At 36.5% G+C, this 24517-nt stretch overlaps 1 protein-coding gene across 1 annotated transcript in view; it reads right to left on the bottom strand.

Annotated features, from left to right (window-relative positions):
• Window positions 1-8224: 8224 nt before the first annotated feature.
• vipr1b (vasoactive intestinal peptide receptor 1b) overlaps window positions 8225-24517 on the bottom strand; it is a 34744-nt gene continuing 18451 nt past the window's right edge. The window contains exons 4-13 of the mRNA XM_060861439.1: window positions 21919-22019; window positions 20355-20452; window positions 17120-17255; window positions 13893-14046; window positions 12578-12638; window positions 12289-12361; window positions 10117-10208; window positions 9499-9628; window positions 8918-8959; window positions 8225-8616 (exon numbers count right to left, since the gene is read on the bottom strand). Of these exons, the coding sequence (XP_060717422.1) occupies window positions 8422-8616; window positions 8918-8959; window positions 9499-9628; window positions 10117-10208; window positions 12289-12361; window positions 12578-12638; window positions 13893-14046; window positions 17120-17255; window positions 20355-20452; window positions 21919-22019 (1082 nt within the window). The 3' untranslated portion in view covers window positions 8225-8421. The remainder of the gene's footprint in view (window positions 8617-8917; window positions 8960-9498; window positions 9629-10116; window positions 10209-12288; window positions 12362-12577; window positions 12639-13892; window positions 14047-17119; window positions 17256-20354; window positions 20453-21918; window positions 22020-24517) is intronic.

Genomic DNA, 24517 nt, shown 5'->3' with positions numbered 1-24517 from the left:
GCAGCAGACACAGTGACCAAGGGCAAATCCATGACCATGAAGCAAAGGACAGTAAGTCAGAACACAAAACCCAACAGCTCACTGATGCTCGACTACAAACGATGCTTTGCAAAGACAAAAATCTAAGAAAAGCTAATGAGATCGCAGATCATACGAGTGCGACAAAGGCCGACGGAACGAAGCGGCTAAACCGGGAGCCTCTGAGAATAATGTTCCTGCTGCTTGCTACAGTGACATTTAAAACCCATTTTTAATTGATTTGTTAATGAATTCAGTGCTTCTCCTAATTAGGTTCACTTTTTTTCTATTTATGAAATCCTAAGCAGACCTTAAACAAACTTAATATGACTGACGGTGACTGAAACACAACGACTTTCTTTAAAGTGAATGTAATTGTAGTAATCAATTATTACATGTTTTTGTTTGGTAAATAGCACGTTTTTAAACGAGTTCATTATTAGGCACAGATTATGTGGAGCGTCCGCTATGCAAGTTCCCTTGAATGAGCCGTCACTATAGAAACAACAGTGTGTTCGAACTAGTACAATAATATAAACCCTTGATCAATTCTGCTGTTAAGAGTAAATTAAGCAACAACTTCCCACCAATCAGAACAGAGAATTTAGCAGCTCAGTGGTACGGTGTACTTTGTGTATCTTATTGTATCTGTATTCTGTATTATTCACATTTGGTTTCTTTGGTAGGAAGGTTAATCGACATTAACAGCATTCATACATTTTTTATAATAGCCATGAGGACAAATTAGCATATTTCTGCATATTTAAAGATCAATTTTATGCATATTTAATGAGGGTAAAGCTGAAGTTTAAAGATGGACGGATATTCCACGAATTACGCGAATGAAAGAAAAGACTGCTGAATACACCGTCTGCCAGTAGATAAGTATGATCAAGATTGACTTGTCTGGTCATAGCTGCAAAAAGCACTGATGCCTGAGAAGAAGTGTTAGTCTGCTTGTTACAGCAACGGCTTTAATCTTCTCTTAATAGATTATGCTAATTAGAGTCTAATCAGTACTAGCAATGCTGAAAATAACTCTCCATCTTTTTACATCTTTCAAAAAAATTTAGTATCCTGTTAAGAAGAGTAAAGGGGAGGACTGAACATGTCTTTTGTGAACATCCTTTGTCTCCACAAATAAAAAAAATCATATAAGAATTTGTTTTAAAATGATTAAAGTAATGAAAAATTGCTGGATGTTCTGCAATGGACCAGAATCCCATCCAGGGTTTATTCCCACTTCACATCCTGGGACTGGATCCACTGAGAATCCACTGTCCAAGATACAGCAGTTACTAAAATGAAATAAACGAAATACTGACACACAAATGCAGAATATCGGAGCAAATATTTAAAGGTCAATACTTTTTCCACATGACTGTTAGAATTCATGAATATTGTCCATGTCCGCAGATCATTATTTCCACCTCCATCTAGTTTGTCAAGCTTTTTTTTTTTTTTTTAGATTGCTTGAAATATAATAATTTATCAGTATGTGTGACCTCCTTATTTTTATATTTAATGAGGGTGAATAAGTTCAAAGTTCCACCAAGGGAAGTTTAATTTTACAAAATTTGTTATGCACTAAACCAAGCAGCATTTCTGCTTTTGGTCTGTAGGAACTGAATTTAAATGGAAACATTTTCTCACCTCATGAAAGCAAAGGTAATAGGTTTGGATCGTTGCCTTCGCCAAACCTAATCAAATGTGGTATTCATAAGAAACTGTTTAACGTAGCCAGTAGCAGAAAGGCATTACAGTTAGTGAGAAAATGTTTTGAAAATATGATCTGATTTTCACACTGATCCTAAAAGGAAATGAACTTTAAACTAATATTTAGCAGTATTACATGTCATGTGATGACAAAAGTATGTGTGCCCTACAGTATCTTGTCCCAATTATATGTAGGAGACATTTTAAGCTCGTATATTTTCAAGACGTTTTGTGTGAACGGCCGGCTACAGAGAGTAAAAACAGATAAATACAGAGTTATGGTTAAAATATAGTTTTGAAACGAAAGTACAGGAATAAAGCAATACACTTTCTTCCTTGGATACAGGTTGTTCTTGTCCAGCAAGATGTGACAACTCACGCCAAATATATTCATGGTATCACTTTTGGGAATAAATCAAAGAAAGTAATAGCCAAGTTAGCCTTGTCCATAGGAGGTGTAAAACAATCACAACTACTACAGTACACTGCACAGACAATATCAGCCTGTGATCTCATCGATTCACCTATAAACCCAGGCCTGGCAAACCCTGAAGGTGACCGATGTCACACACTATATGAATCATTCGTAGTGAACTGAGATGAAAAATTGTGGAACGATGGATTCAGCCGAGAGTGAGGTGGGAGTAAGTAATGAGTTTAAAATTGTATTTAATTGACTTAAATTGTATTAAAAAAGTTATCTTCGTTCAACAGTGATCATGGTTCGTCTCTGTTCTAGTCATCATTTGTTAGGTTTTCAGTATGCCAGGATGTTGAAAACATAAAACAGTAGATATTTAGTGATACATATTTATTGATTCGGTCAATCGCAGAGACTTGTTGAACAGAGGAAGTTGCCTCATACAGCTCTTTGCTGCATAAATGTTTCATCCTACATCAATACTGCAACATGCTTTAAGGCAGGACACCAGTTTCAGCTTTGGAGTGGCTCTTAAGAACAACACATGATGTGCTTTCATGAAGGCAGTATGTTTTTGAAATTCTGACCTTTTTCCCTTCATGTGAAATGGTTAAAAATATACTGCAGGCTTCTTTTCTCTTATTCATTTTGCAGTGCGTCACCATTTCTCTTATCCTGGAAAACTGAAAGGTCACCTGAATGTAGAATTGACTCCAAGGACAGCGGGTAACAATGCTGCTTCATTAAAGAGTGGAATGAAACAAGACACAAGCTGTTTCATGCATCCAAGGACCTCACTGCATTCAAATGTGTTTGAGTCATGTTCAAAAGCCCTGAAAGCTTGTCTAATCTAAGGGCAATTCCTATAGGTTAAAAGGCAGTGATGTTATCCTAATGATCCTTACAATATGTAAATGTTCCACCAGTTGTATTGTTTTAGTGTATATACAGTAAAGGTGTCATGATGTTACCCAAACACCAATCTCATGGTGATACTCAGACTGTGTCAATGAGTCAATGAGTGATGGACTCACAAAAGACCAAATGAGGTTCTAAGGAGCAGGCTGGAAGTCTTGGCCTGATGCCATAATGCCTGAGCAGGAACAAGAACAAAATCCCGGTGGTCTTGTCAACTGGCCCAGGGATCATAAATGACTGAATTCTAACTAAATAATTTGGATGCACTTCTATAGCATTCATTAAATTTATGGGTTCTGAATGAAGGGTATCATCCAACCAGCAATCAATTCTCAGTCACCAGTTTGATTGCCAACATAGTCTGAACATATAGCCTTGATCCTGCTGAACATTTTGAATGGTATCTCTTTCTAAGTAACAAAATGGATTCGTAGATTCCTAAGAATTATGGAATGTTTAAGGTGAGGAATGAATTTATTTGTGATGAACTTCCAAGATGCACATGCAATATGTCATTGAGATATCAGCAAGCCCAATGCAGATCTATAAATCTTATGAAATGGAGGCAGGGTTCCATTGTACTATTTGTGATTAAACTGGTGATTTGATCAGGACATATAAGAATGAAACATGACAGGTTTGGTGCATGACTTTTGTGAAGCTGGCGAGTGCTACAGCATGTATGCTGATGGCCTGATCACTAGAGCCTTTCCTTTATCCTACTCCAGTTAGGTTTACCTCCCAAAACAAAGCTGATTCAAGGTGTTCACAAGGTGATGTTTGAGAGACAGATGATGGTGACCTTTAGATGTAGAGGTTGTTGCTGTGGCATCAGATGGAGATATACTGTAGCTGTTCCTCTTCCATCAGCAATATCCACCATTAAAGGTATCTTCTGTACTAGTGAGGCAAGAATTCCACAGCTTTACCAGCTCCTAAAATCAAAGTATATTCTACAATCCAAAATAGAAGAAAAACAATCAAAAACAGTTAACTTTCAGTCTTTTAGTGTATCGCTCAATCAGAGTGCCTTCTTCCTTATCTTAATAGTTATGTTTTTACACATCTGCACTATGTTCTTATAGCCTCTAGCAAATGATTCGTACCTGAATATGATCTTCACACAATATAATCAGCAAGTCTAGCCACTGAGGAACAGCAGAATGCAGTCCTGTGAATAAAGCACTCTTTGGATCATATAGACCTGTACAAAGCTTATGGCATCTTGAAAGCAAGAGAAAAAAATATTAGACTTTGCTGATTTGCAATGAAACACACGCTCTGACATGTTGAGGTGTTAAACAAATAAATAAACAAATAAATAAATACAATTACTCTTGTACATTTTAAGGTCTGTTACTGTAATTTTAGTTACAGTTAATACACACATTGCACATGTAGTAATAGTACAGAGTACAATAATTCAAGTAGTAGGCGACGGTATAGTGGTAAACACCGTAAAACAGAAGTGGAATATTTTGCTTTTAATCTTACAAAAATACCATACAGCAACAATACAAGTGAGCACAAGATTAAAGTACAAAAATAATCAAACTCTTCACATATTGTTGGATAAATTTGTACTATAGTGGCTGTGATGTGTTGTGTACTGGATATTGCATGTGCAGCATGCATAATGCACTAAAACTCACAAACACAGACTAACACACACGGTATTCAGTTCTTCTGCTGTTTATGTGTATAAATGGTACACTGCTAAAAAAGCCTGTTTAATAACTTTTTACTAATCTTAATGAAAACCTGTACAGAACCACAGATGGAAACTTTTGGCAATTTTTGGCCTTTTTGTGATGAAATTTACACGGCCAAATACACAAAGTATATCGTAACTAAATCAAACTAACGCTCGACACAGACAAAATCCACATTATACTTTGTGAGGGCATACATTCTTCTTGGCAATGAATGAGAGGTCGTTTGTGTTGTTTAAACAGTGATAAACACTTTAGGACAGTAATTTATCATTAAATCATTTCTTACAAATCGTCCGAAAAATTAAACTGTAAGTCCAGTTATTGTATACTGTACTTTCACACAACGGCTTTAGAACAATAACTAAAAAAAAAAAAAAAAAAAAAAATAATAATATATATATTAGTGATTCTCAGCAATTATTGTAACTAAGCTGGTGTTGGTGACCTGAACTAAAATTTCCTTAACTGAAATAATTTACTTTACATCAAATAAGTCACTAAGTTACCGCAAAGCCACAATCAAAGCAGAAAGACAATACCACACTACTGTATATAATAACTTCATTATTGTGTTAAGGATGAGCTCAGAGGTGACACCGGTTCTTTAAGACAGTGATACTCAAACCTTCTACATACATTAAACACTTTATTTGAAGGCTATATGGATAATATATGGATTTCTTATCACGTCCATAAGCACTGAATGATATTTACTAATACATAGGTACATATGTATACAAGGCTTGTGTTAGTATTTATTGTGTATTAAAAATTAAATAAAGGAAGAATTGTCTGACGAAAATGACACATTATTCAGAACTAAATAATGCATTTCGTAGATCAGGATTATGTCAGATAATTGACAGTATATCAGCAAAATGTTATTTGTAAAGTAATGAAATGACTTGAGGATGTGCATAGTTGGATTAGACATACAAAAAAAAGTTAGGATCAACATGTCAGTTCGGTTCAAGTTCAAAATGGTTTTATGATCTCAAATTTAAATCAGTTGACTACTGATCCAAGCCTTCCATATGTACACATGCTTTATTTTTTGATGATGTTATTAGGGTTAATGCATGTAGTTAGCCTTCAAATACAATGCTAGTCAATGTTCTTTTAGTGTGTGCTTTATGTACAGCATGTGGTTTGGACTTTCTCTTCTGTTTTCTAGAAACATATAAGAACAGACAGGATAGGCCGTGAGATGAGAACCATCTTAAACATACAGCAATGTCACCTCTATGGTTTATTGTAGCATAGACAGACATATATACGGTTATTCTAATCCTGTGTAGATTTATAATCAACATTCCAATTTGGATCTGTTATTGTCAGATCCAGTTTTACTTGGATGTTAACTTCCAGGTTGCGCTAACCGTTTATCGCTGAATGGGATCCGACGTTGAGCTGTAAAAACATCCCGTCACGCTACTGGTTTTAGTGATAAACCAACGCTAACATAATCGCAAAGAACACAGACTCTGTTTGTATGACAAGGAATGGTGTCTATTGGGGAAGATAATGATAGTGCAGAGAAGGGCATTCAGCTTACAAATACATTACACTTGTTTCTTTCTCTTTTTATCTGTCTCAATCTCTCTCTCTCTCACACACACACACACACGCACACGCACACACACACACCCACACACAGATAATATACAAATACTGTGTAGTTTGGAAAATCATCCACAAAATATGCAAAGTGTCTGGGGGAAATGTCACATTTTCTCTCTACAGTGTATCTCCATTTAGATTTTGGATAGTCAACAATCCGCTTTGGATCGTTTTCGTTATTTGTTCGCATAAAAAAAATGAAAATAAAAATAAAGACAAGTCCCAGCAGAGAAATAAACGCCTTCTCTATGATCTAGACAGTGCTGTTTCCTCCGATGAGTAAATTAATTTTAGTAAATTTAATCCAAATCCTGTTTATACAACAGTGTTTTCTTGTCTTGCTGCTAAAGCACATTTTATTGTGTTTCCTCCTTTAACAGACTTAACAAAGTAATGGTTATATCCCAAACACTAGAAATCAATCCTATTGTCTATTCATTTATAATATACACCAGGCTGTAGTCTATTCTTAAATGAATCATGACCAGTCTCCCTCCTTCAGGAGGCAATTACACTAAAAGCTTGTGTTTGCACAATGATGTTGCACAGTGACAGATATTTCTGTATAATAAAAATGAGTAAAAACATGTACCTTCATTTAACAAGGAACAAATGGACCGAGAGAGAATAACTTCCTGACACCAGGTTAATTTATAAGCTGATATTTACTAATGTATGTACTGCGTGTTCTTACCTGAGGTAGTGATAAAAAGAAGAAACCTATTTTTAAGAGTTTATTTGCTGCAAAACCCTTTTGTTTATTTCACCTTACAATTAATTATGACCAAATATATAATATTTCTTACTCTAACTTTAACATTTAAGCCGGCCATATTTCCATATGCAAGTCGTCCATCAGTTTTTCCATCTTAAATGATCTCTGCATAGGCTTAACTTCATAATGCATCATAATGATTACTTTTCAATCTTATATAGTCTTGGGATACCCATAATACACAAGGTCGAGCCATTTTTGCCACTGAGTCTATACTATATCTGAAAAGTGTCGTGTTAGATAAAGTTGTGCCTATAATGCACTTTGCTAATGTTGACAGAAGAGATTTGAGTGTCATTTAAGTGTGCAAAAGGTTTGTTCCCTAATGTGATTATTAAATATGTTGTGTAATTAAATAAACAGGATGCATTTCAGTGGGAAACACAAAAAAAGTGCAGATTAGTGCAGTTGATGGAGCAGATTTGAGAAACACTGCTGTACAACACAGAGGATACCGCAAGCACGACACATTTATGATCATTTACACAAGAACGAAGTGGAGAAGTAACTCCACGTACTTAAGTGTCTGATTATATTGATGAAGCAGCAGTGAGGTTATGAGTCTTGATCTGATGGAGAGTTTTTCTTCATTAATGATTATTTAGTCCTGGTAGGAAACAAATGTGCAAAAGCAGCATATAATGTGGGAATAAAAAAAATGGCCAATAATAATGTAAAATGTTGTATTGTATACTGTACTGCATTACTACACACAAATGTCTCATTTTCATTCATTTCTCTAAAAAAAAAACAACACAAAATGTTGTTTTGCTCTCCAAAACTGAGCAATGCAGTAAAATAATAAAAAATTAAATAAAACACTTTACGAAAGGTTTTGTGGTTTCTGCCTAACAAACATATCCACAAAAGGTCTCTGAAAAGGTATCACTTAAAGGATTAATAATGCAGATTTATGCACCTGTGACTAAATATATAATGAACATGGTATATATATATATATATATATATATATATATATATATATATATATATATATATATATATATATATATATATATATGTATAAACGTTAATTTCTGTTGTTATTATACCTCTGAGCCATACAGTATGTAGCTCATATCTCTAGAGAATGTGATGTGTAGTGCTTGTGGTACCCTCGTTCCATCTGAATCGAGAGGAAAGTCACAGAATCTTGCGCTCATATCCTGATGCACACAACACACAGCATGAGTGGATCTACAGATGATTATTGTCCTGTTTCAGGTGACTCTGCTGAGCTATATGGTGATGGAGGAGTCTTCATGGTAGGTGGAGGCTCGCTGAGTTTTAGGGCTGCATCTCGTCAGCATGGAGATCTGAGTGGCAAAGTTGTTGCCGTTGCTGCCCATAGACGGGTGCTGGTACTTAGTGTCGGAGCCCAGGAACCTCTCCATATGCCACCTTCTCCACTTCCTCTTGATCTCAGCCTGAACCTGAGCAACATCAAAGAGACAATGGTCAGGATGAGATTGTGAAAATGAGTGTGTAGATTTTCACAACTACTTTCTGTAGTTTGTGAAGGAAAGAGGAAATTTTCAGTTAGGAAATTGCTCTATAACATGGATTAAAATGTGCCTCATTAAGGTTAAAAGGCAAGGTAAAGCTATAAGAATAAGACATTACCAATCAAAACTTGCAGTTATTTACAATACACATATGATTGCAGGATATTTCAATAATGGATTGCTTGCAATGATATTTATAAGGAGCCCAAAACCTTTAAGAGCTACCCACCTCTCCATTCAAAAAGCAGTAGAGGACAGCCACCACAAAGCCCTGTAAGTAGAGATATCTTATATACAGATATACACATATACAGATATCTTATATAGACACAGGATTTTTACATGCTCATTCATTGAACACGGCCTCCTAGGAATTTTACACATTAATTACATGGAGAAGTACGACTAGGGATGCCTGTCGGTTCGTTTATTTGTGGAACGTGACTGTGACAGCATAATTAGCATGTGGGAAGCCATTCCTCTCTGACTCATGCAGCAGACAATAAGGAAAGTTGACACATCATGGTCTCTCAGACTGCGACACCCTGGAGGCGCTGCCTAAATCACGCAATTATGCCTTCTGCTGAGAAGCTTAGTTAGAACAGAAACAGAGGGTGAAATCAGGAAACAAGCTTGGTTGAAAGACAGCCAATGTGTGTGCCATTGAGATACTGAATCTGTGCAGAGTCTTCAGATGGTTCTAGCAATAAGCAACCTGGCATGATTTGTTTTTTTCCACTTTAACTCATTAATTTAGATCATTCCTTTCAAAACCCTTGGTGAAAAAAAGCCTGGACTCTGAGGCCATACCTGGAAGGAACCCAGGATGAGGTCGAACACCAGCCTCAGCTCCGTTTTGATGTGTTCCGGTATGAATGCAAATATGATGAAGTTTATCCCAAAGAGTGGAATCAACAACAGTGTAGATTTAGCAAGCCTCCTGCAGAGCGACAGACCACAAACAGCTTTGGGTGAAGATTATTATTTTTTTTTTTTTCATTTTTTTCAAACATGTGAAAATCAAGTGTCATCACAAAACAGAATAAGAACAAGAGCAATGATGGGATGAAACCGTAAGGGCTTTGAGACAGACTCGTCCTGCTTCATATAAAGCTACGTGAGGACAAAGGACATTAAGTCACGTGAGTATATCTGGCACGATCCACTGACATTTACGGAGATGAGGCTCTAATGCAGACAACTTCGCTTCGCCGCTGGCCACTGAGGAAGGACTCAAATGTCTTTCTTCTTGTGCCTTGCATTAAAATTACATGAGATAAAATGCTTTCTACGTACTTCATAATACTGTGTACATTGTGGCTCTTTGGAGAAAAAAAAACTGCTTAAAATAAACACACATTCTGTGAACCTGAAAAAACACAAAAAACACATTAACGAAAAAGTTGTGACAGTGAATAAGACACTCACGAATATTGATTTGATTCATTTCTCCCGATGTCGGGGCAGTTGATCTTCTGCCGCAGTATGCGTATGATACAAATGAACAGGATGAAGTTCATCTGTCATTGGAGAAAAAAACAACAGCATGATTTGTGTGCTCTTTTACTCAGCGCCAGGTCCCATAATTGATGATACACCATAAAACTAATTTATTACCCAAAGCACAATGTGTTGGTTTGTCTCAAAAAAAAAAAAAAAAACCATAAAAAAACTAAAGCTGCATCCTATTAGCAGAGACACAAGAAGCCCAAACCACAGGCCATACAGAGAGAAAACAGGACTAATGGACTCTTGTTCAATAATGTTTGTGGAAACCTCAAACGTGTGATGTGCACAGAGCAGCTGTTTCTCTGCTGCACTTTGACGAGGAAATGAGTGAGTGGGTGGAGGTGAGAAGTGTCTACTTTATCCTTGTTTGTTACAGCCACAAATCACATGCTTGCTGGAGAGCGCAAATCCCAGACATCATAAAATTTGCATAAACATTTAACTAGGGAAACAGATTTTCCAACGGTGGCCATGCGCATCCCTCCACAGTCCCCTTCTCTCCTCCCCTGCAGGGGAGATGAATGTAGTTAAAAGCTTTTATTGTGCATGGAAATGTTATTAGTGCCAAAATAAATGATAGTAAAATATCCTGCTCCTCATCTTTTACTTTACATACGGGTCTTAAAATCTCTAACGCTTTTTTCTAAAATATTCTCAAAGTTCAGCGGTGATGTGACAAATTTTCTTGCAAAGTGAATCCTAATGGTATCACATTTCTCCTGCTGTCAGGAACAGTAGATTCATCTTTAATGCCCTGTCCATTTGAGGACATGTCCTGCTTTCTTATTCAGTTCAAACTATTGTAAACATGGCGAGGTCACAGAAACTTAGCAAATGGTCAATATTTTCAGTCAATATCCGGTGATTTTGTCAGCTTGCTATGGCAGTTGACGTCTTGTTTTGGGGCTCAGTAGGACTGATTGGCCATTGCAGTACATGATACGTGTTTGGCTGCATTCTGAGATGCTTTTCTGCTATCCATGGTTATTGTAGCCTTATACATATCCTATATAGTCTATATGGCCAAATGTATGTGGACACCTGATTCTCACACATACATGGATCTTATTCAAAGTGTTACCACAAAATGTGAAGCTTTGTGAAATTTTTTTTTTATATGATGCAAAACTAGAAAATTAAAAACCTTCCCAGAAGAGTGGAGGTTAGTGTACCAGCAAAGAGGGTCCAAATGTGGAATAGGATGTTCAACAAGGTTAAGATGATTATACGGGTATGATGGTCAGGGTTCCACAAACCTTTGCCCATGTAGTGTATATAAGCCACTAATTGATGCTAATCACACACACACACATTTAGTATTTCCTACTAAATTAGTTGTACTGTTGTACAAACCTGCTATTTAAGTTATGTATGGACCAAAAATGACTTTAAATCACTACAAACTTAATTCTGTGTTTTTCAGACACAGTGCACTATAGAAATCCAATTGGGTCTTGGCTACCATTACTGCTGCACTGAAATCAATAAACAGTTTCATATTTTTGTCCTAAGGGAAATATGGAAGTAAATTAGACGGCTCTTACTCTAATACACGAGGATAAGGTGACAATACACTGAGATTATCAGCTATGTAGCTCACAGACAGATTACTCTCTCATCTCTCACTCATTTCCTACCGCTTATCCGAACTATCTCGGGTCACGGGGAGCCTGTGCCTATCTCAGGCGTCATCGGGCAACAAGGCAGGATAAACCCATCACAGGGCACACACACACTCTCATTCACTCACGCAATCACACACTACGGACAATTTTCCAGCAATGCCAATCAACCTACCATGCATGTCTTTGGACCGGGGGAGGAAACTGGAGTACCCGGAGGAAACCCCCGAGGCACGGGGAGAACATGCAAACTCCACACACACAAGGCGGAGGCGGGAATCAAACCCCCAACCCTGGAGGTGTGAAGCGAACGTGGTAACCACTAATCCACCGTGCCCCCCACAGACAGATTATTCAATATAAAATACACCTTCAGGTTATTCAGTTTTTACCATCAAGGTCACTATATAACGTTTGTATCAGCCATAAATTTCTTTTTTACTCCAACTTTGAAAATGTGTAATCTTACCAGTATAGAAGCTAATATAGGTGTTTTGATGATCCACCAGAACGGGTCTGAGTTTTCTATAATATCCCAGCACCTAGAGATAGAGAAGAGAAAACATTTAATGGAGGATTTAACATAACCTCAGAGTTTTTCAACTATAGGCTATAATTTCTAGAGGCACTCAGTGTTACCAGTGTTGAATTAGTAACTTGCTGCGAGTTTCTCAGTGTGAATTAGCTTTAGGTTTAACCCTGTAGGAGAATTTAACCTTATTTTTTTTAGTCTGTGGTGTTTTATGAATGTAACATACCCGACATCATCGAAATAGGCTTTGGCAAAGCTCCAGGCTGTGATGAAAATCAGTGGCCCTCCTACAACCGGGAAGAAAAAAAATGCACAGAAGATTTCAGGTATTTTCCTGAAAACTTTTTAAAGAGGACTCAGGTGTATAAGCCAGAGCTCTCAAGCTAAACAAAAAATTACAATGGAAAGGGATATTTAAATATGCACTAATTTGCATGAGGTTTAAGTAAAACACTGTATACACAAACTTATGGACAAAGCAGTTTAACCGTATAACTTGCATTAACCAACACACAGAAAAAAAAACAAATAACAACATACTGATGCTACTCTTTCCACATATATGTGTGTTCACATAAAAAAGCTAAGAGGCTACGATAATTTGCAAATCAATTAAAGGCTAACTGCAATGAGATGTAGAGACTTATTTCAGTGGTGGACAAACTGCTGAAGACTGATAAGCTGGTCATCTGTGGAGAATTTTATTTCTACTTAATCGAATCTTTAATGATTTTTCACAGAAGAAGGCATGGGGAGATGTCGATTATTGTAATATTATATAATATAATGCTCTTGAAAGGTTCAATTAGGTTTCTCTGAGATTTTAGATCTCCACAAACACATCAGGTCAGTAACTTTTACAGACTGTGTGTATTTTACCTTGTACAAAAATGGCCAGTAAAAACAACCCCAGTAATAAAAATTGCTGTGTTGGTAAAGATTCCATTAAATCATGTGGGAAATAAGAGTGTGAAAAAACCTCTAGCAGCATTCACCCTTTTTATTACCTCCTGCTGAGACCAAAACAAAACCGAGGATTAGCTTTATTTAAAAAGCAGAACAATAAAAATATAGATGTGGTTTAAAAAAGAATGTTTCAGGTAGCGTCCTACCGCTGTGTTACGTCATGTATGGTGACCTACAGTATTAATAAAAAGCCACGAGGCCAACAAAAGCTTCTAATAAATGTCAAAATAATCCATTATTAATAAAAAAGAGTTGTATGCAGTCACTTCCATGTCACTTTACACGGTTAATATCTCTAAAATTATATAAAGATCACTCAGCCTGTGAGAACTGAAGCTAATTACTACAGACATTCCCCAAAAACTTTACATAATGGACAACTGTACGAATAGTGCTTCAGATTTTAAAGCATAAGGTCCATGAAAGGAACGATGCTGTGTATTTCAAAATATACATATATCTAATACTCGTTCAAACCTGTTCAAAAGAACAGAGCTGCCATCGTGATGCATTTCAAAACACTGCTGTTCAAAAGTGTCCCTCATCACAAACAGAGTCATGTGTTGGCTACCCACCCCAGCCAATCAAGATGTACCACCAGAAGTATTTCCTCTCTGAGAAGAACGAGACAGCCAATAGGGCGTGCAGGTACAAGCCTTCAACCAGGAGCCAGAAGAAACTCGCCATAATGCAATACTGGAAGAAAATGATGACGGCTTTGCAGCCGACCTGAAAATAATCAAAGTAAATAATAATCAAACTTTTAAATTCTTTTAAATAATCAAACTTTTAAATTCTTAAGTAAGTTGTTAACTATACATAAAAGAAAACAACCTAAAAAACATTTTAACTTCTAATCTGCTTACATATGCCACATCAAACTAAAAAATGGAGATAGGATTTGCATTGTTATGTTCAAAGCAACACAAACGTGTAGGCAAATTATTCCTATTAGCTTTATTTGTTGATCAAATGTATTGGTATTCATTCGATTTGTTGTTGGTGCATGAGTACGGTCAAATGTAAAAATATTTCCATAATCGTCTGCCCGGTACAGCGACGAAGAATAAAAGAAATCTTCAGAATTACCTATCACACAATCGAGAGTATTTAAGTAATTAGTTTAAAAAAGGAAAAAAAAAAAAAGATGACGTTTCGGTTTCATTAGGTGACAATTTCAAAAAGCTCATTTACAAATCAATCAAGCTTCCAACTGTGCTCTGACTAATTACTAAACAAACTCTGCGGTGGGGAAAAGAAGTGATTAATGCCAGCGGAGGGCTTTATTGTGAGGAAGGTGTCACTGGGATTTTGCTTGTTTTAGCATAAAAATGAATTTATTAGTGAAGAAGATAAGAAGAGGATTTAGAGCTTTAAGACTACCTAGCTGTAAGTCGCTCCTATGTGTTAACATTCATTTCTTTAAAATTTGGTCTGGAACAGAAGAGCTAAGGAAATGCTTTAACTCCCAGTCTGCTGATACTTTGGAGAGACATGTGAGAAATATTTTGGGCTAAATCTGTTGTTGTCCCTTATCATGCAGACAACATCCCAATATCCTGCTTTTTTTTTTATCTTTTCCTTTGTGCTGTGTTTCCCTGGTTGATGTTTGTTACAGCCCTGTATAAGTAACATAATGGAAGCCGGTTCAGGAGAAAACAAACAACAAAACAGACCTGCAGAACCAAAAGGTCTGCAAAACTGTGGCAGGTTACAGGAAACAGACATCAGAGAGCAGAAACACAAAATCAAAACATGAGCAACAGGTTGAGGACATTGAGACGCAGTGCCGACAGCTTATACAGTATATGGAATGAATTCATGATGAGTCTCAACTTTGTTCTACAAAATTCAGAATTACAAATGAGACCAAGCCCAACTCCACAACAGAAGTCTCCTAAACACTGTTGGACATGCCCTGTGATTTCTGCCCTGAATTATTTTTTAGTCAGAACAAATGTCTCTAATTCTCTCTCCCTGAGGTGCTGCGAATCGAGCCGAATCAGACAAGCACTCAAACACCCCCACAGCTCTAAGCTTCATTCCTGTTTCCATAATGAATCTCTCACATGGCAGTGTAAAAAACTTTTTACCAGAAAAACAGAACACTCTGGGGTTTGGAGTGTGGAAACTGATTGATGCTTTCTGCATAGAGAACGTGATACAAATGGGCTCTGTCTGTAGTTCTAATGCACCCGCATCATCTAAAATTGCTCCAAAAGCCTAGCTGAAACATGGCCTCCTGCTTTAGGTCCTTTTCCTGAAATGGATTTAAAAAGCTTTGGCTGGAGGCGAGGCCACGAACAGGGTGAAAACACGGTTTTTATCATGTGCTTAATATGACCCTATGCAGCAAATCACCGCATAATGGATTATTTTATAATACTTTTTTGGTAATGATCTGTCGTCATCCTGAGCTCCAGGCTTAACGTTTGAGGCACTGATAGTTCAACACGTAACCTGTAACCTGCCAATTCTCTGATATTTAATTCTCTTAATAATATTCCCTGTTCACTAACTGAATTTATACCACGTTATACTTGAGCCTGATTGGTCAGAAGGTTATTCATTTTCTATAACAGATCTGACAGTAGTTCTGGCTGCAGGGTTTATGTTAATGCACTTCTTATAATATATAATAGTTTCTATAGTAACAACGTACACGGGGACTTGTACGGTGTCTAATTGTTGTTTGTATTTCCTGTGAAGAGGCATTTATTTGTTCACATTTTTGGAAGGAGCCTCCAGGGTCAGTGATTCGTACAGTAACTGCAAACGTATATTTTGAGGTTTTCCAGGATGCATGTTTTTGACATGGTGAGTGAATGACACTTACTGTAAAGTGCTATAAAGTGATAACAATCACAGGCGTTCTACAATATTGAATACAGCTCGTATTTGGCCTTGCTCTCACTTTATTTATCACTCTATTTATCTCTCACATTATTATCCTCCCTCTCACTTTATCTACCATATCTGGTAAATTGAAGAGAACTGCTTGGACAGGCTTTTGAGGGATAATGTTTCCTCCGTCAAGTTTGTTTATTTCAGAGATCCACATAAAGTACCCGAATCCTCTCACGGATCTCCTGTGAAACTTGCTCTGTGCTGGCAGCCATCTTTAAGAGGCTGTTTACAAATGCAGTTTCAATGTTAAATATTGTGACAAATGTCTAAATACAGCTTGTTTGTGTGATGTTGTGGTGTCAGTGTCCCAAACTCGACTCTGATGCTGACTCGCATAAGTGGAATTAAGTGGAATTTAATACGGCAATCAAGCCAGGGGAAAATTAATGAGAGCCGGACGAGACGATTAATAAAGCAGCTTTCATGCAGAATTATTAAAATAAACAATCTTTTCAAATATTTGCAGTAAAGCGGAAAGTTTTTCCGCATATTTTCATGCTTAAAATAAAAAAGGTAGGTCTGTATAAAATCAGTCTGAAATACTAAAAAGGTTTTAAACCAGACTTAAAATTTATAATACGACTGATTGCAGCACAACCTCAAATGAATTGACATGATATAGAATATTTAAACAACCGTATACAACGGTTGTAACCTTTATTACAACGGTTATTAACCTTGTAAAGTCGTGTAACTGGAATTGCTAGTAAAGGAAGGGTTACTGTAGAAACAACAATATTTACAAATTCCTCTTTATCATATACAGTATCTTTCAGATGAACATATCATTAATCACTGAAATTGAATGAAACTGAATGAAAATGCAAGTAAGAATTGCTGCAAGAGTTTGGTGACCGCAGTTGGCTGGATGTAGGAAATGGTGTGAAGTACTTACAGAGCCAGTGGAGCAGTTGTCTGATTCCTGAATGATGTCATAGAGGACAACATCTTTAATGAATACAGCGATGGCTTTCAAGATGAAGGCCACAAACAGGTGCATGTGAATATAATTCCTTGTGCAATGAAGTTTCCTGAAAATAAATCCAAGGAGTTAAACATGATTCAGACATAAATCTGAAATGTTACAGAAACCTCACTGTTCATCCTAATACCATGCTGCTGAAGTAAAGATACTACTTTATGAATTGTTAAGAAAGTTAAAATAATATTGAGCACATAAAATACACAGGTTGTCGATCAACTCTGAAATACAAAACATACAGAGAACTTGAACGCCAAAGTTATTATGAAATTAAAGCCTGTTATAAAATATTACATAATACCAAAGACATAAACAGTTCATACAGTTAACAAAATAAATATTTTGTCATTGTTTGCCATCGTAATTTATATTCCGTTAATTATACTAGCTGCAAATGTTATAAAAGCCAAGACAAAGTGATAAAACATTTCCTAATATAACACACTTAAAGTAAGAAACCCTACGGTGCAAATTAAACACTGGTACCTTGATTAGATTTTATAATTTGCAGTCTAAAAAGATTAGCTTGGCTCAGAGATAGAGGATATTAAAGCTGGATTCATCTTCTTGCACTTGTTTGGCCTTTTACCAGGACAAGAGTGTTCACTATCCAAATTTAAATAGAAAGCTATAAAATTGCAGACTATTATCTGTTCTGCTGCAGAGTCGTAAGAGTACTTCAAGCTTAATGTGCTGATTTATGTTGTGATCAAGGCAGATATACAGTAAGAATAAAATCGTTTTAGGATGTGAATTGTAAATGGGTGAATGGGTCCTGTTGTCTCCTCTGTAACAAAACTCTTGTGGGGTAAATTAGTTTCTAGAGATTTTCTTTTACAATGATGATATTAGGATGATATTAACGCATAACTGGACCATGATTTACTTATAGACTATATCTAAACTATAAACTATTATCATGATATTGTGGTTTTCGCACTTACACAGAGAGACTTTTAGGCTTCCAGTGGCTTTCACTATACTGGCCTGATTAAATCAACCTGCAGGATCATATTCTTTCTTTTTCATTTTTTTTTCTTCTTATAAAAATCTCTCAGTGAAAGCAATAATACAACCGGAACTAAAAATGTTAAGACTCTATCGCAGCTGTTATTTTGGTTGCTGTAATTATTTATCGCCGTGTGGTGTGGCAACATCTGCTTGTATAATCCCTGAGATGTTTATGTGAACTCTTAAATTATCAGCCCAGATTTGAGTTTGTCTGAGATATTTTGGCAGGAATTTGTTAGGAGGATAAAGGAAAACAGATTCCAATCCATATGGCACGAACGACCCTGCCTCTTCCCTGTTTAAAACAAATACGGTTCAAATAAGCCTTATGAGAGTTCCACAAGCTCCAAACTCTTGAACTGCAGCCCTGTGCACACTAATCACTCCTGTAAACCCGAATTCAGGCTAGCGAACTGCAACCAATTACTAGTATGGAGTGGTGGGCTGTTCGGAGACTGTGTATATTGTACAATGATCATGCCTTATATTTATAGCTCTCAAATATCACTGGGGTTCTTCATTACAGAACATTCGGTGTCCTTCCAAGTCACCAGTATGAAAAAGGGCAGGGATGAATCATCCTGTAAACACATACTCTACACAGGAATTGGGTGTAGAGAGCTACGACGAAATTATGTATTTCATTCTGAAAAAATGTATGAAAAAAGCTAAACTGGTATTAATGGAACAGAAGTGTCAGGCTCCTGTGTTTTATAGTAATGCTAAAATAACAGCAGGACTATGTTATTATTATATATTATGTTATAATTATGTAATTATATTATGTAATATTCATAATATAATTACCCACACATTGCACAAACCTGCTTTGCTGTCCTTGCATTTTTAGTAATATATATTTATTCCTGAACATAAACTCTCTGACTAGGTTTGGAGATTTGGTTTGGTTATTTATTCCTTCTTGTTTCTTGTTGCAAATTCTTATTATTGTGTCCAACATAGATTGTTTCCAGTTTTTTTTCCCACTCTTCCTTGTGTCATGGATTCTGAATATGGATTATCCTTCTGCAATGTTGTATATATGTGTATTTATCCCTTATGTTTTCTTTATTTGCCCTACTAAACCTACACAAAAAAACCTGGCATAGTGATGTAAATAAAAGCACACATAAAAGCACACAAATTCAAATCAGTGCATACTGGATCATTTTTACTGTCTTTAAATAGTGTTCTTAAAAGCCCACCAAATATTTCTCTGTGGACAAATTAACGCAATGAGGTCCTACAACAACACGCAGTATTCTGCATGTTAAACCAAATCTGCGAATGATCGCATTTACAGCTTTGTTGGGGCGTGTAATCTCCTCCAACGCAGCTGTAGTTCAGCATTGTTGTGTTAAATTACACAGCTCAAACCTAATCATCAAAATGAGAGCCTGGAATGAAAACCGTCACTCTGTAGTGTCTAGGTGATGAGCCGGGAGACACGATAAACAGTGTTTTGCAAATTTATCTTTAAAATCTCCCTGTAGGCCACGCAAACTCACCATTTTGCTGATCAGTGACATGTTAAGGCTGCGTTAGCCTCCCGGCCCTGCACTGGCAGTGATAAAGACAACGTTACAATTGACTGAGCTGGGAAATCTGGTTTAAAGCCACAGTAACTAATTTGGTATGTGTTCTCAAAATGTGAGTCTTCTAACCTCAGAAAAGTGTTTGTGGTTTTATAATCTTGAAGCAAGTTTGTGAAAGTACAGAACAGAGCAGAAGAAAAACGATGCAACCCTTGTATACAGCATTGCAGATGTATCCTTCATGTCATTTTAAACCACAGTGGAACTTGTGTAATGTTTAAGGTACAAATGTTAAAAATAATCTCAACCTGTCAGGAATCTATCTGCTACTCCACTGAGATGGGTGTAACTAGTCAGGGGATTATCAAGGGATTATTTTTACTTTTACTTTTTATAACGTTTATTTTGTGCAGACGTTATTTTCAGCTTTAAATCATCAGCTTGTGAAGTTTACGATGTAGACTACACATAATTGTCTGCTGTTTTATTCAGCAAGTCAGAGAAGAGTAATTATCACACTATTGATTAGAAATCAATGAGGAAACCATCACATAAGATTATGCATATTATGATTTGTTCAGCGTTTGAAAGTAATTCCATACCTGAAGATGCACAGTATGATTATGGCCGTGGTCAGAGAGATGAGTGAAACGCTGTGTCCGATGGTGTAACCAATCTTAATTGACCGGAAGAAATTATCCTTAAAAGAGAATTGAAAACAACGTACAGTGCATTATAAATCAAGTGTACATTAAAACTGGATTTTCTCAACAATACTTATAAATTTAGACATATCACAAGTATCAGCTTAGGAAAAAATATTATTTTATGGTACATATCTTATGGTGCTGTCAGTTTTTGGCTTATTTCATGTAAGAATGTATCTGGCTTCACTAAATTAGCCACTAAATGAAACTGCAGCCATTTTATTACTCAGATAGGATAGATAGAAGATGGACGCCAGTCGATGAGGTTGGTTCAACTAATTCAACACTTTACTTTTAAGTTTGTTCACATAATTGAATAATAGCTTTCATTTTTTTTTTTTGAGTTATGCTCAGCCTTCAGTAAGCTATGGTGGATGTCATTTATTGAAAAGACAACAATTCTAATAATAAAAAAAAAGTAATGTTCAGCAGGTGATTGTTTTTAAATCAGACCATGAAGTCAACTCCAGTGATAATAGCAGGGTCAGAACATGTTTATCTGTCATAAAAAAAATGACAGCCTTTCTCCTGCTGTAGCCTGAGATACCACTATGATCTTCATCCATCATTCAATACGCCTTCCTAGCATTTTCTTCCTCAAGGCCCTTCTTTCCTATTTCGGAATAAATGTGTAATTATTTCCCCTGTGTGCAGAAGAGCTATACGATTCATCTTGTGTGAAATGTAAGCTTTAATGTAATAGTTTTTAAATGACCTAGGCTGTAGTCTGTTATGCTGTGGACACTTCTAAAAAACAGTGCACCAATCCCACATGGAAAGTCCTATACTATAACATACTCAAAACGATATCTAAATAGTTATGTTTAAAAGCATGTGACGTACATTTTCTCTAAAAACTTGTCTGTCTCTTTTTGTAACCCCTACATGCTTTTGCCCTGTAGAACGAGAGCGAAGTCATCAATGGTCAATGGTTCATCATGGGTTGAAGGTGGGCATTATAGGTGTACAAAGATGGTTCAATATATCAGTATGTATAAAAAATGGTTGAGGCATGAAAAGGTCATTAGATTCTCTCATCACAGTGCTGTTTAGAATCTATGAGATGGTTCACCACTGAGGACCTGGCAGTCTTGGTAGGTTTCTTTAAAATGCTTTGATGTCAAGTGCTCGGTGTAATTGAGCCTAATGTGCCACTTTGGTCTGTGCCAGGAGAGTGACAGACAGCTAAAGAGCAGGAGATGCACTGCTGAGTCACAATGAAACAATATTAAAACTCAGCTCCTGAGGTGAGGGTTCATGATATGGCAATGATTATGAAGAAAAAGAAATGGTTTCCATGCTGTGTGTGTGCGTTCTCTCGAACATAAGATCTCAAGCTTCTAAAGGCAAAGGTGAAACTTGTGTTAAGGAGTTTTTGGTCATTTTTCTAATATATGTTTTCTAAAGCCACTCACTTTAGAGAAAAAAAAAAGAAGTGTTACATTCAACTCAGACTTACGTCATCGACGGTGCCATTGAGATTGTAACCACAATTCACAGCAATCATTATGGGGTGCACCTCAGTCCAGCCTTCTGCTGTGCAAGTCTTGGAGAGATTACCTGAGTGACAGAGACAGAGTGATGGATGTAATCAACACTAAACATCTATATACACAAACACAACCAGAAATGTGTTTTGTTGTTTGTACAGTGCATCCAGAAGATAAACCAGAAGCTTAGTTTTCTAAACTAAACATATCCTGTGTCAATATCTGCTACTGAAGAGAATTAGTTGTGCGAATTAGTGTTCCGAACAATGAGTTTATCCAAAATTAATCCAGGTGAAAAGAGTGAAAAGAATTGAAAATAATCGGAGTTGTCCGGTGCAAAGTCCTTTACTGAATCGAATCAGTCCAGTTCTATACAATATCTTCTTTTTGAGCTGAAGTAGTCCTGATCCTTACAATGTTCTCTTTTGAAACAAGTCAGATTCTAGCTGAACACTGTTCTGAATTTCTTTAGAATTGAGACAGTACTGGACAATGTATTCTACTAAATCAGTCTTGTTCTGGACAATGTTTTCTGCTGAACTGAATCATTCCAGCTCTGGACAATGTCTTCTGCTGAACTGAATCATTCCAGCTCTGGACAATGTCATCTACTGAACTGAATCAGTCCAGTTCTGGACAATGTCTTCTGCTGAACTGAATCAGTCTTGTTTTGGACAATGTCTTCTGCTGAACTAAATCAGTCCAGTTCTGGACAATGTCTTCTGCTGAACTGAATCAGTCTTGTTTTGGACAATGTCTTTTTCTGAACTGAATCAATCTTGTTTTTTACAATGTCTTCTGCTGAACTGATTCAGTCCGGTTCTGGACAATGTCTTCTTCTGCTGAACTGAATCAGTCCGGTTCTGGACAATGTCTTCTACTGAACTGAATCAGTGTTGGAATGTTTTCTTGTGTTCTTTTCAGTGATGGAATGAATCAGTCGAAGATTTGACATTTTCTTTGATCCAAATGTAATTTAATGATCAATACGAAGAGATGCGTCAGATTAAAACTTCAAATAAACTGTGATGTGAAAACCTTATAAGTTGAACTGGATTCAAACTTCTTTCATTCTACATGCTGTTTCTGGCTTTTACAACTCTTAAGTACTTCCTCCATGCTACAGTCTCTGATAATACTCAAAGAACAGGACAGGATTGAGATTACATCTAAAATCAGGCTGCATGAGTCATAGTTAAACAGCTTTATTGTTTCACCTCCAGACTGAACTCACATGTCATAGCTTCCTGTTCTTTAAGCTAAACCTCCTCATTGAGTGAGGATGTAGTTGTTGTTTTTTTTGAGTGAATAAAATAAAGTTTACTTAATAGGGAACATTAAAAAAAAACAAGTGTGTTTGTATAACGGTTATTTATCCAGAACAAATTGAAAGGCAGGAAAATGTTACTATAAATTGACAATGAGAATCTGATGACATCTTGTTTTTAATGACCAAACATTTGGTGTGATATCCTGCAGGAACAGTTCAGTTAGTTTTTCTCTTATATACAGTAACATAATTAATCAGGGTTTTGTGTGAACTGTCATAATGATGTCAACTACGTACCAGTGGAAATGTTAAAACTGGGTGTGCTCTGCTTCAGTGTTCCTGACCAAGCACTTAACACTAGCTGGGCCAAAAAATGAAGAAAAGCAGAGACACTCTTAATGCAGCTATGATGACAAATGTGTGCTGGAGTTAATCATTTGCTGTATTGTCTCGGCTAGTGATAGGAGGAAGAGATGAACGTCCGTGAAAAAAAAAAACAAAAACCTAAGGTTGACTTTGAAAGACGTAAATGGTGTAAGATTGAGCACAGTGGAGTGCTAAAGTCAACTAAAGTCACCCAAGCAACTTTAAAATTCATATTCAGAAAAAGGCTTCCATATATCACCAGTGAAACTCCAAACATTTGAACTCCAGCCCTGTGCACTCTAATCACTCCTGTAAACCCGAATCCAGGCCAACGAATATTTAAATGGCTTTTTTTGACAGTTATTGAGATTACTACATGCTGTTTGAGATTACCTGTTTGCTCTTGAAAGTTTCAGGTGTTAAATCAAGAGTATGCCTTTAAGCCGTGAAAAACACGGCGATAAAAAATACAGACTGACAAAGCACATTGCATTTTATTCATGATGCGTGGCTACCTCCCTAAAGTGCATTATTTTTGTATAACAGCAGGTCTGGAGCGTGTCATTCTGTTATATCACAGCAATTTTCCAACTAAACCTATGTTTAATTTATTAAAGCACAAAACATTGTGCATTTTAACGGTTTATAGTTTTTAGATTTAATTTTGTGGAACAAAGACAAGCTCCTGTTTTCAATTACATTAAAGCTGCAATTAAAACCCTCTCTGTCTCTCTCTGTCCCTCTGTCTCTATCTCTATCTCTCTCTCTCGCTCTCTCTCACTTTAAAAACACAGCATTTTATAGATCACAAGTTCACTGTCCAGACCTTTCTGGATTGGGAATCTTTAACTGTTACAACTAAGGCTCCATAAATTTTAAATAAATGTTTAAAAAAACAGTTTTTACATCAACATCATCCCATTATCACATCA

This window comes from Tachysurus vachellii, chromosome 25, assembly GCF_030014155.1.
Source record: "Tachysurus vachellii isolate PV-2020 chromosome 25, HZAU_Pvac_v1, whole genome shotgun sequence".
NCBI lineage: Eukaryota > Metazoa > Chordata > Actinopteri > Siluriformes > Bagridae > Tachysurus > Tachysurus vachellii.
The sequence above is the reverse complement of the archived record's forward strand: the minus strand, read 5'-3'. Positions and strand labels throughout refer to the sequence as shown.